At 31.8% G+C, this 12,921-nt stretch overlaps 1 protein-coding gene across 2 annotated transcripts; it reads left to right on the top strand.

Annotated features, from left to right (window-relative positions):
• Positions 1-543: 543 nt before the first annotated feature.
• On the top strand, positions 544-2,466 carry LOC149888324 (uncharacterized). Of its 2 annotated transcripts, none has more exons than XM_090089312.1 (2): positions 544-1,005; positions 1,064-2,466. In XM_090089312.1, exons 1-2 carry the CDS (start codon positions 865-867, stop codon positions 2,456-2,458), a joined length of 1,536 nt encoding a protein of 511 aa, XP_089945438.1. In that variant the 5' UTR covers positions 544-864; the 3' UTR covers positions 2,459-2,466. The 2 variants fall into 2 exon arrangements, with proteins under 2 accessions (XP_089945438.1, XP_089945439.1); XM_090089313.1 differs by having other exon boundaries at positions 546-1,005; positions 1,086-2,466.
• The last annotated feature ends 10,455 nt before the right edge of the window (positions 2,467-12,921 follow it).

The raw sequence follows: 12,921 nt of genomic DNA, 5'->3' as shown, positions 1-12,921 counted from the left end.
AATATCAACTGCGCATAATTTGATGCACTAACATAATACATGATTTTTTTTAAACACTTTAATTTTCGTCACGGTCCACAGTGGGACGAAATCCCGATTTCGTGGCCAAAATTCTCAAATTACCTACACGAGGGTTTTCGAGGTCGCTGATTGCGAATCTTAGGTCAGATTTAAAAAATTCAAAATGTAGGCTCCAATATGGCGGCCAATACTGTTCATACGTTGAAAATATGAAACCTAATGTAGTTTGGTTTTCGATGTCATTGCTTATGATTCAGGAATTAAATTAGAGCAAAAACATTGTAAAATTATTTCCAAATTTACCGATATATGTGGCACCGACCGTCCGCTTACTATGAGATCTCATAGTGGGCGGACGGTCGGTGGGGATGGGCGGTGGGGCCCGGATGGATGGTCGGATGGACGGTATAGAATTTGTAAATATTTCGTATTATCAAGTATAACAAGAACAAAACCAGTTTTTAACCAATAGAAAAAAGGATTAAAACTGACAGTATATAAGCATAAACTCGCCCTAAAACATCAATTCACGCTCCGTTTACACAGTAGCTGTTGCACAAAATGCCTAACACAAAAATAGTAAAGAAATCAAAAAAGATTGAAGTTTCAAAAGCAGTCAAAGAAGCAAAAGAAAAACATATAAGAGATTTAAAGGATATGTTAGAAAGTGCAAATAACCAACAAGAAGCATACGAATTGATGATGCAACTATCATACACTGTACATGATCCAATAGAAGCAAACAATTACGCTTAAGAAGCAGGAGAAATAAAACCTTTATCGGACAGCGAACTCAATGACTTGCTAACAGCAGAAGAAGAAAATAGACAGTGCACATCAGCAATGGCCAACGAGGAACCACCAACAAAACGAAAAAAACAAATAATAGAAATCAGTGATGAGGAGAATGAAGAAATTACAAACGCGGCAAATGAAATAGAAAAATTCATGGACAAGGAAACACCTCTAGAAATAAACAAATCAGTAAGTTATTAATACTACATTAAAATTAAATACAGTAAATATAAATATTGCCATATAGGATTTGTTTATATTTAATACAGGACTTCAACGAGGTTTTGAACTTGTGCACGCAACAATCGTGGGTAAACCAAACGAAGCAATGTGGTTTGATCACACCTCCAACACCTCACAAGCAATGCCATTACAAACCAAAAAAAATGCGAATATGGGGACGGAAAACCAAGTAAATTTGATGGAAAAGAACATACACACTACCTCTTGGCAATACCCGTTCTTAATGCAAACGAACGAAACTGCGACAACCAATCGCTCTGCATCAGAAGAAGAATTTTCAGAAGTAGAAGATTCGGGTGCAGAGGATGCAACAACATACACTCAAGAAGGTACGGATCAAATTGCGAAACCTGCGGTTTTTATGTTGAACTTAAACACGTTATGGGGGCTAATCACTACTATAACGTGCTTAAGTACTTTGAAAGAATTGTTCAATAATGTAAATAATAAATTAATAATACAAAACGCACCATTGCCAATTAATGTTATTAGAACAGAAAGAAAATCCAAAAGGAGTCAAGCTCGTCAACTGTTCGTAAATTATCTCAAAGATAATAAAATTATGAACAGTAGACAGTACGACCTACAACTAAAGGAATGCGCAACTCTAAGACTCTTAGAACTAGACATGGCATCTGGAGAATTAGAAAGTTGTAAAAAAACAGTATTCCGACAAAACTATTTACAGTATGGAGATTCTAATGTAATATTAAATAGAATAGTAGAATGCACTGACAAAAGTAGACTCGGCGCGGTCATATATATTTTGCGCAATGTGGCACAACAAAATCTTCTTACTGTAAATAGACTAATTACATTATTGGCAAGATTTATATTTAATAAAAATTTTAAAAAAAAGGGTTTAATTTTGTGTGGAACATCAGATGGAGGAAAATCGTTCTTAGGTAACCTACTTTATGCTGGTTTTAAACCATATGAAATAGGTTATTGGAACTGTCCAATGAGCGCAAACCCGTCGCCTTTCCTTCTACAATCTTTAGTTAATTGTATAGTATACAGATGTGACGAATTCGTATTCGAACATGCTGGTGTTGTACAATTAATGAAACAACTGCTAGAAGGAGCACCCACGCTAACAACGGACATAAAGTATAAAGACCCTCTACCTGTTGATCCACATCCGGTAATGATCACAATGAACAGCGAAAACAAACAAGACATTCTAAAATGGCACGCAAATGAATACAGCGCTTTCGAAAATCGATGTGTGATACTATTCCTTGGTAAACCGCTGTTCGATTGGATAAAAGAAGACGAGTTACCGGAATATGCAAAATTAAACCCCGAACTTTTGTTTATACTATCTAAAGCACGCAAAGAAACAAAACATGTAAATAAAGATATTTTTCAAAAACATTTAAACGAAATACATTTCTAAATTTTAAATCGTTTATTTGATGGCTCTTCGTTAAGTTCTTCATCATTGACAATCCCAATAAACATAGTAGAAAATGCAGGTAAAAATACTTTCTGATAACAATTCAAAAATGTAAGCTGAGGATTACCCTTAACAAATGGTGTAGGCATTGTAGTCGTAATAAAAGTAGAGTCAGAACCAAATTTACACTGAACCTGCTTAGGTCTAGTATAATTAGGATCAGGAGGATTCAACTTCATTCTATCAAAAACCCACTCCCTTTTATAAACTTGAATCGTATGAGTCAATCTAATACGTCCTCTAACAGTTGTAGGTAATATATCTCCTTCAGAATAAGCTGGATTAACACAAAACATCAACATTTTACAGTTCTTATTACCAGAAAAAGGCATAACATTTGGCAAATTGTTCCAATAAGTATTACAAGTACTTTCTACAAATGAATCACCAGCAATACAATCATAATTTTGTCTATTTTTCCACAAAACAGCACTTCTATCAAATTCAGAATAAGGTTGTAAAAATGTATCAAAAAATTGCTCGTTACCAAAAGGCTCTTTAGAATCAGTGTTGTATGGCGTTATCGCGGCAAATACACAATCTAAATTACCAGCAGCATATTCCTTCTCACCAGAATCTTGCCACAAACATCGATATAACCCAACAGGATATTGAACATCTTTACGTTTTTCATCATTTACACAAATAATACTACGAGCTAATAAATTCTTTAAACCATGATGAGGCATTTCAATTTGACCAAAACGATAATCAACAGGATAAGTGTTTAAAACATTCCAATTTTGATCGAAAAACCCTTCTTTCTTCAAACTTAAATCTACGAACAGAATTAGGATCATTAAATAACAACTTTATAGGTTTGCGTAATCCAATGTCATTAATCCATTCTGAATAATAAATAACCTTTTCTACAACATTATTCCTCTCCTTAAATCGCGGATCCTTAGTACTAATAACATTAGAAAACCTAGTATTCACAGGTTTACCATCTTTATCGTCAAAAAATATAGAATCTTCGTATAATTTCAAAGTAGGTAAAACGGATGGTTTTTTATCATTGCTTTTCAGCTTCATATCTTGAATCTTTTTCCAATCAGCAACATCAAACAAAGGATATATATTATCGGTAATCATTTGATCACCTTCAACATCAAAAAATCGAATACCAATATTAGACATTTCCAATGGTACAACTGTATTTTGAGAAGTCTTCAACTGATTCTCTACACGAACATCCAACACCTCACAAGAAACCTTCTTATCAACATAAAATATACCATCAGCAACAGGAAAATATTGATCAATATCAGCCCATAAATTGGGATAAGAAACAGGAAAATAATAAATATCATTAAAACTACCAGCAGTAACACTACAATAAAAATACAAACTCTTTTCAATTGTAAATTCATCATAATATCCATGAGAAGGATCAAACCCTCTTTCTATAACGAAATCTGGTGACGCGGATGGCTCCCGATTCGGTGGTTGTTCCGCCATTAGTAGAATGAAAACCTCCATGTGACCAACCTTTTCTTCCGCTTGGATGAACGAAGTTTCTTTTTATTCTCTGAAAATACCTTCTTTCTATCCTCAGAACCATTTAAAAAGAAATCAAAAAAATCAAAACTTGAATTTATAGAAGAATTATTCCCATCATGCCTTTTAACACACATATTAGGTAAATGATTAATGAACATAGGAATTTCTTTAGGTGTCATTAGCTCATACCGACCAACCTTTTTAGCAACACTACCCCCTTTCAACAAAGGAATGTCATTGGGCTGAAACAAAGGCTCATACTTAGTTCTTTTTAATCTCAAATAATCTAGTATATCAGTAGATGGCACGGGTTGATAATCTGAATGAAAGTTCCATAAATTACTACCAGTAGAACTACGGCTAGATTTAGAAACGCTAGAACTGTTAGAACTAATAAAACTCAAACTTGAAGAAGAACCACTCCAATCTGATTCGCCATATAACATATCTTCCAAAACATTAGTAGGTCTACGTTTACCAAGTTCCTTTAAAGCAATACGCTCATATGAACCCACTTGATTTTTAGGTAACAACAAATCTTTTAAAATACGTCTACCATCACTAATAGAAGGTAATTTTACATTAGAAACAGCATTTTTAAGAGTATTTCCAACATTTAATACAGTTTTAGGATTCAAAGCACCAGTTAAACCAGTAAGGACACTTTCAGCAATGCGAGCACTTTCAGGATTTTTAAAATTTTTTTCATTAACTCCAAATATCTGATTATCCCATCCAGGGGCAACCTTCAACACTTTATTCGGATTAACCTTTTTATTACTAAATTGCGGTCCATTAGGATTAAACCCTGGTGGAATTTGAAAATAAAAGTCGTCCCCCATGTGAAATTGAATCGTCGTATGGCAACCACACACTGTCCAGCAATCACAAGCAAATAAATCATGATCCACGCATTCTTCATATAATGCATGACAAGCACTTTTACCACACCAATCACAATTAGCCAAAACCAAAAGACAAAAAACAAATACAACATACATCATAAATGGATTAAAAAACAAAACGCTTCCTTTTATAGCACGATATGGGCGCTGCTACACCCTGATAATACGAAATATTTACAAAATCCCAACGCTCCATCAATCCATATAATACTATGAGATATATAGCAAATTATCTATATCTTTTTAGAAATAGCCACGCTCCGACCATCCATATAATACTATGAGATATATAGCAAATTATCTATATCTTTTTAGAAATAGCCACGCTCCGACCATCCATATAATACTATGAGATATATAGCAAATTATCTATATCTTTTTAGAAATAACCACGCTCCGACCATCCACCGACGATCGACGATCGTCGGTGGATGGTCGGAGCGTGGTTATTTCTAAAAAGATATAGATAATTTGCTATATATCTCATAGTATTATATGGATTGACGGTCGGTATTTACATATATGTGGCTTAATCTTTTACAAATTTAAAATATAAATTGGTAAAAGATTAAGCCACATATATGTAAAAAAATTGTTTATTTAATTTTAGTAACAAAAACATCAATGTTCGAAAAATCAAAAACATCAATGTTCGAATCATTCGATTTGGAATCTGATGTTGAACCACTTGTATCTAAATCGGAATTGTTCCTTGTCTCTTGTCTGGTGACTTCAGTTTGTTTTAACACTTGTAAAGCTTCTTGATGTAGAGATTTTGCAACTGGGCAATTTGCTGATGCTCGAGAGGGGTTGTTAACGTGACATCTTTAACAACTTGAGCAGCATGTACTTGACCAGAAGTCGTTAAACTCATTTGAGCAGCATATGCTAATTCTTCTGTAGAAAAAGTAGAACGTACTTCTTGAGTCTTTCGCCTCTTTGATCTTTCACTAGATGAAGCAAATGGTTGCGAAGGTCGCCCACATGTTCCTTTTTTATTACTATTCTTCACAATCTTTTCAGGTCTTGTGCATTCAGTATTGGATAATATTTAAAAATGTATGGTGCCCTTCAACTATTCTTCATTTTTTTTCAGAAAAAAATCTTCCCATCTTCCTGCTGCTCTCCATCTCGATCGAAAATTTGAAAATAATTGTGATAATGATATTTCATCCTCGCCTACTTGTATCAGATGTTCCGTTTTTTTGAAAATTGCATCTGTCAAAACATCAATGATGAATTTATATTCATTTATTAAACTGTCTTTCACCATAAAGAATATATCTTTTCTTCAAAATTCCATATTTGAAGATTTGGAAGACTGTAAAAAAAACAATTATAACGGGTGAGAGTTCTTTGAGGACTATTTTATAAAATTTTGAGATTATCATAAAACGGAACGAGAAGTAACTTGTAAAGCATATATTTAAAATAACGAATTATTGCATTAAAATGTAATCAGTGCCATTAAATAATGTTAGTTCACTAATTTCCATGATCATTTTCAGACATTACTCTATGTTAATAAATTAGTGTCGCACCACGCATTCCTCCATAAAAACTAGTCTCACTGTTAAAATGGCACTCAATGGCAGCCAGTTTTTTTATATGTTATTTTTAACACTATACACTATCAATTCCTTGTCGAAAGAAGGTGGATAACCGCGGTTAAATTTTTAAAACGACATTAGAAAATCAATTTCAGATAAAAAATTTACAATTTTTTATGTTTACTTGTCGCGCGATTTAAATATTTAAAAAAATTAAAATTAGCAATAACAGTGCATAACGATATATTCTACATGCCTCCAGAAAGTGATTCTATTTTGCCGAATACCAATTGAAATAGTTTCTTCAGTTTAACGGCACTTTAAAACAGGCAAGAATTTTTCGGCGTGTCCACTTTTTAGTGCGTACCGAACGGAGGCTAAATGTCAACTGATGTCCAGGCCAGCCTAGAGCAGGTATATACCTGCCCTGTTCGGAATTTTGTTCTAGGACTATCTGTAAACAAGATCTGAACGTAAAAAGGCGAAAATATAAAACTCAAAAATTTGACTTTTGGCCACGAAATCGGGATTTCGTCCCACTGTGCGGTCGTTCAAACTTTGTTAATAAAGCTTGGTTTCCAATAGTTGTAGAAATGTCGTACCAAAATCGTGCAACGTTCGTTTGATCAGTTGTGCGGTAAATTGTTGTGCAACGCAATGTTTCCCTTAGATTGAATTAGCGCAAAAATCTTTCAAAAAAAAAGTATAAACAAACAAAAAATGGCCGTCATAAAAAAAAATATCACTCTAAATTATCGACTTTTTGTTACACTTTTAATTTTAAGACGCCAAAAAAGCGTAAAGAAAAGAAAGCATATGTTTTGGGTCAGAGAACTATTTAAAAAACTCGTTAAGCAAGGTGCGTTCAGTTCTTTGGTGCAAAAAATGATGCTATTTGATAGGGAATTTTTTTAAGAATGTCTCCTGACAGACTTGAACACCTTTTGTCATTAATCGGATTTTCAAATTTGTCTTAATGCATTCAATGTGTTAAAATGAGGCGGTTGTACTACTGTGCAAAAGGGGAGTTGAGTTTGTAAATTGTATGATTCACAGTCAGATGGGAAAAATATTGTCAAGTTCATAAAGAAAGCAATGACTCATTAGTGTCTCAGGGAAGGTTAAAATAATTCCTCACAATGGCGATGTTTTGTAAACTTTATTGTTGTACGACAGTTATTGTGTGGTTTCCATTAAAAAAATAAGCTGCGCGTTTTGCACAAAAAACAAAAAACTGTTGCAGAAATAGATTTTTTTCAAAACTCACAACCGCAGTTGTACAACATAAAATTTGTTGTACAACCGACGTTAAGTTGTGCAACTTACACTAGAAAATGTTTCCATTATAAAACAAAGTTGTTGTGCAACTGTTGTACGACATTCCTACAACTATTGGAAACCAAGCTTAAGCGACAAGTTATTGTGCGCAAGCGCAGTTGGATTATGAAAATTTTAGAACTTTCAAAATGGCTACGGACCTTCGTTACAGAATGAATTTTTACTTTGCGACCAATTTTTCGTTATTCATCGTGTTTTTTAAAATCGTCAACGTTGATAACCAGCTTTTAGGGTATTAGTAGTGTCTCGGTAACTTAATTTTGTTAAGATGTAAGTAAAATGAAAGGGTACTATTATTTTATGATTGAAGAAGATCTACCTAAAAAAACTTTTTCTCTGATTTGTTTACAAATTTGGAAGTCTTTTTACTTTTTTTTTTGAGCGGTAAAACTTAAAAGTTTTTCTACTTTTACTTATATGAATCTTTTACCTTTTTATTACTTATAAAAAATCTTCGCACTTAATTTTTTTTCTTGTTCAAAATTTACATCTAACCATTGTCCTAAAATGATAACTTTTTTTTATATCGTTTGTGAAATAAAAATTGTCCTTATGTAAAATATTTGACTAAATGTTTCTAATAATTTTAGATAAAGTCTTTTACTTTATATGCAGTTTTTTTTATTGATTTATTAGCTTAATTTACTTCATGATTATAAACACTACATAATGCATGTGGTTAAAGTTGATGGTTATTCACAAGAGCTATCCAAAAAGTTTTATTATATTTAGATAAAAATCCATTGCAAAAACTTAAATCTTATTTACAGAGTCTGTGTATATTTGGTTGGGAAACAAAAGTATCCTATTGGAATAAACCATAAAAATAACATTGAAATATGTATTCCATATCATGTTGTCAGATTTAGAGAATTTACACTCAAAACTTTTTCAAAATGTTATGATACAATAAAGAATGTGATCAAAAGAATGAAATCAACAAAACTCATTGTGATGAATGCTATTGTTGTCAGCAGGTAGAAAAATTCAGTAAAAGTTTAAATGTTACTAAATCACTAAAACAAATATAAAAAGCTTATTGGTCGCCCTGGTATTGGTAAAAAAGTGTGGTCATTTTCTATGATTGCTACCATTAAAAAAAGGTTTGTGACAGCACATAGCTAGGAAATAGATATTGAAGAACTAAAAAAAGAAATCAATCCTCATTTACAGATTTACCAGTGTAATTTTTGTGGTAAAATACCAAAAGAACCATTAACTCTAAAAAAATGTGAACACTTATTTTATTTTTTCTGTCTTGTGGAAAATATAAAGGTTAACCAACTCAATTAAATATTATGTCCAAAATGTAAACAGCTTATTTTACCTAAAGATTTGATATCCAGTATTAAAACAAATTCTTTTTTAATTATGTTTACTGTTGCATGTATATGTAAAAAAAAGTTTAATTCAACTGAAGAATATGATTTAGATAATAATCATAAGTGTATCTGCCTTGATAAATCATTAATAATAGCACAATCAGCCCCATCACTATCATCATCAATATTCTCATTTGCATCTAATTTGGTTTCATCATCATCATCATCATCATCATCATCATCATCATCATCATCATCATCATCATCATCATCATCATCATCATCATCATCATCATCATCATCATCATCATCATCATCATCATCATCATCATCATCATCATCATCATCATCATCATCATCATCATCATCATCATCATCATCATCATCATCATCATCATCATCATCATCATCATCATCATCATCATCATCATCATCATCATCATCATCATCATCATCATCATCATCATCATCATCATCATCATCATCATCATCATCATCATCATCATCATCATCATCATCATCATCATCATCATCATCATCATCATCATCATCATCATCATCATCATCATCATCATCATCATCATCATCATCATCATCATCATCATCATCATCATCATCATCATCATCATCATCATCATCATCATCATCATCATCATCATCATCATCATCATCATCATCATCATCATCATCATCATCATCATCATCATCATCATCATCATCATCATCATCATCATCATCATCATCATCATCATCATCATCATCATCATCATCATCATCATCATCATTTGATTATGAAAACATGGGATTATTGTTTCCTAGAAACAACACTACTTATGTAGATTCTTTTTTAAATGAATCTATTTTTAATGATATCCAATTTCCAACTTAGGTATGCTGAGAAGGGTTATGCTATAAAAAAAACAGGTAGCTATTTTAAAATGTAAAATTTTTAATAATAATTAACTTAATGTAAATATACACCGCATAAACAATATCAAAAACAATTTAAACATTTCAAATGATCAAAGATTTTGTTAAACATAAATTGTTGAACGTATAATTTATCTCGCCATTTCGATGTATCGATACATTGAAATGGAACATTACCGCTTTATTTGGGCGGTAACGGACCGTCACCGTCTGAACTATCGCTGTGTATGGCACTGGTTCAAGACGGCGAGGTTTGACTAATTTTTTCATGAACCATTATTAATATTTTATCCTCTTTTTTTTGAAAACAAATGACGAGGCAATTTTTCTCTGGGTCTTCTGGCCATTTATTTATACCCTTTTTTAACTATCTTTTTTATAATTAAATAAAGAAAAATATAGATTTAATTTTTAAAAATGTAGATTTGACAAAACGTTTTCATTTAGTTTGTATTTTATTATTTTATTAAAAATAATTTTTGCTTATTTGTACGTGCGAACAATTAAGAGAAAATTATTTGTACGCGCGTACAAATATGAAAAAACTAGTTGTACGCGCGTACAAATAAATTTTTTTCTTATTTGTACGCGCGTACAAATAATGCTTACCTTTTTTCTTATTTGTACGTGCGTACAATAAAGAGAAAATTAATTGTACGCGCGTACAAATAAGAAAAAATTAGTTGTACGGGCGTACAAATGACTTTTTTTCTTATTTGTACGCGCGTACAAATGCCTATCTATTAAGAAAGATTTTGAAGAACTAAGTGATGACAACCTTTTGAGAAAATGCACTCATGGTCAAACACAGAATTCTAATGAGGGACAGTATTATATGGTCTTGATGCCCAAAAAACATTTTTATTTATAAAGCTTCGTTTGAGTTGGGAGTGAACTCAGCTGTGTTGTATTTTAATGAGGGAAATCCTGATGTTCAGAGAGTAGTGAGTCATCTCAATCTTGAGAATGGTGGAAAATGTGCAATGTCCTCATTTTGTAGGATCAAAAACGCATTACCAGTATGAACAAAAAAGACACTTTAGAAAAAAAAAGTAGAAGAATGCATTTAAAAGCCATTAATAAGGGTTGGCAAGATGAAGAACAACAACTGGAAACTTATAAACCCTAATTATCTGGAAGTTTTTGATTTTTTTTTTAGTTATAAAATGTTTATTGTTGTTTTTCAGCATTCGCTTTTTTTGCGCAGTTTGTAATTTTTGAAAAATAATAACTTTTTAATGGCTGAAGCTTTTTGCTTCAAATTTTCAGGACATGTTCTACATATAATAACGGAGGGCCTGTAGTAAATTTTATGCCAAAAACAAAGTACTTAACAAATTATTGATATTTTTCGATTTGATTTCATTAGCTAACCCTCCGAATTTTGATGGTTTTGCCAAAACAATCAAAAATTACAACTTTTACTAGAAATGTAGCGTTGATTTTGGTATAGGCTTCTTCATTTTATGTGCATGAAACGTTTTCCCAAATATAAAGCTCTGATTTTTTGTGGTTTCCAAATTATCGTTTTTCAAAATTTCTTTCAAAATTGACTGATTTTTGCAACGATTTGACATATTTTCACAGTTTCAGGAATAAAGTTGTAAAATTACACTTTTTTTGTTTTTTATTTTTTTAAGTTATGCTCTAATACACTTTTTAATTTGAAATTATGAAATTTGGGAAATTTTATTTTTTTAGTGGTGAACCACCTTAAAACAGAATGGGATTATGAAGTTGGAAACTCACTTCATAAAAGCATGAGTGAGTCTATTCTCAAAAAAGGTCCATTTGATTATGAAAACATGGGATTATTGTTTCCTAGAAACAACACTACTTATGTAGATTCTTTTTTAAATGAATCTATTTTTAATGATATCCAATTTTGTTCTGTGGTTTCTGAAACAGATTTTGATTTTGATGAGACTTCTTTTTCTGCATATCCATTGGATAGTAGTAATAGTAAAAGAGGCTGTGCAGACAAGGAAGACAAATCTTTCCAAAACGATTTTTCTGACCTTGTTCAAAAACACAATGTTTCCAGACATTTTGTAGAAGATCTTCTTAAGCTATTAAGGGAAAATAGCCATCCAGAACTCCCTAAATCTTAAATTGGTTTGTGCAACAACAATGTATCTGACTTTAAAATTAAAAAAAGGTGTGGTGGCGAGTATATTTATCTTGGTCTTAAAAATTCTTTACTAAAGTTTGTAGAGTGTGAATTAGAAAAACAAACCTTGGAAATTAGTTTTCATATTGATGCACTACCTGTGTTTAATTCTCGAAAAACATCATTTTGGACTATCTTTGCCTTATTAGGGAAAACGGCGTTTGTTGTTGCTTTGTTTTATGGAACGAAAAAACCAACGCCGGTGCAGAAATTTCTTCGAGAATTTTTGGAGGGACTTGAAACTCTTTCTGAATATGGTATAGTATCAACCATAGCTATTTGTAAATATAAATTGTTTTTAGAAAAAAGTGACTCTTTTTTATATTCTGTTTCAGAAAAAGGTGCATTAAATTTTAAATCATTTTATAAATATAAATAACTAACAAATTCATATTTCTCATGCAAAGTCTCACAATATAGTATTTAAACATGGTTGAGCAAAGACTTTTTACAGTAACTTTATCAATTACTTTAAATTAAGTTTTAAAAAACTAAATTCAGAGAAAACGCAACCAACATGGATCCAGAGGAATAGCTCAAGATTATGGTCGTCTACCCCAAAGCGTCCACATTCTACTATTAGTAAGTCAAACTTTGTTATGCAAAACACAATTATCTAATCATATTTATCAAATGTATAATCACTTATATAATCATATCAATTATTAACCATTATCTAATTTGG

The sequence above is a fragment of the Hydra viridissima genome, unplaced genomic scaffold (assembly GCF_058129835.1).
Source record: "Hydra viridissima isolate aposymbiotic clone 2 unplaced genomic scaffold, HvirCarnegie_v1 scaffold_5, whole genome shotgun sequence".
Taxonomy (NCBI): Eukaryota; Metazoa; Cnidaria; class Hydrozoa; order Anthoathecata; family Hydridae; genus Hydra; species Hydra viridissima.
Note: the sequence above shows the minus strand (reverse complement) of the source record. Positions and strands in the feature narration are given on the sequence as shown.

Bases quoted from the DNA above. Each gene is read 5' to 3' on its own strand.
- LOC149888324 (XM_090089312.1), top strand. From the start codon at position 865: ATGGCCAACGAGGAACCACCAACAAAACGAAAAAAACAAATAATAGAA. The intron at 1,006-1,063 runs GTAAGTTATTAA...ATTGCCATATAG, and splicing joins CTCTAGAAATAAACAAATCA to GATTTGTTTATATTTAATAC.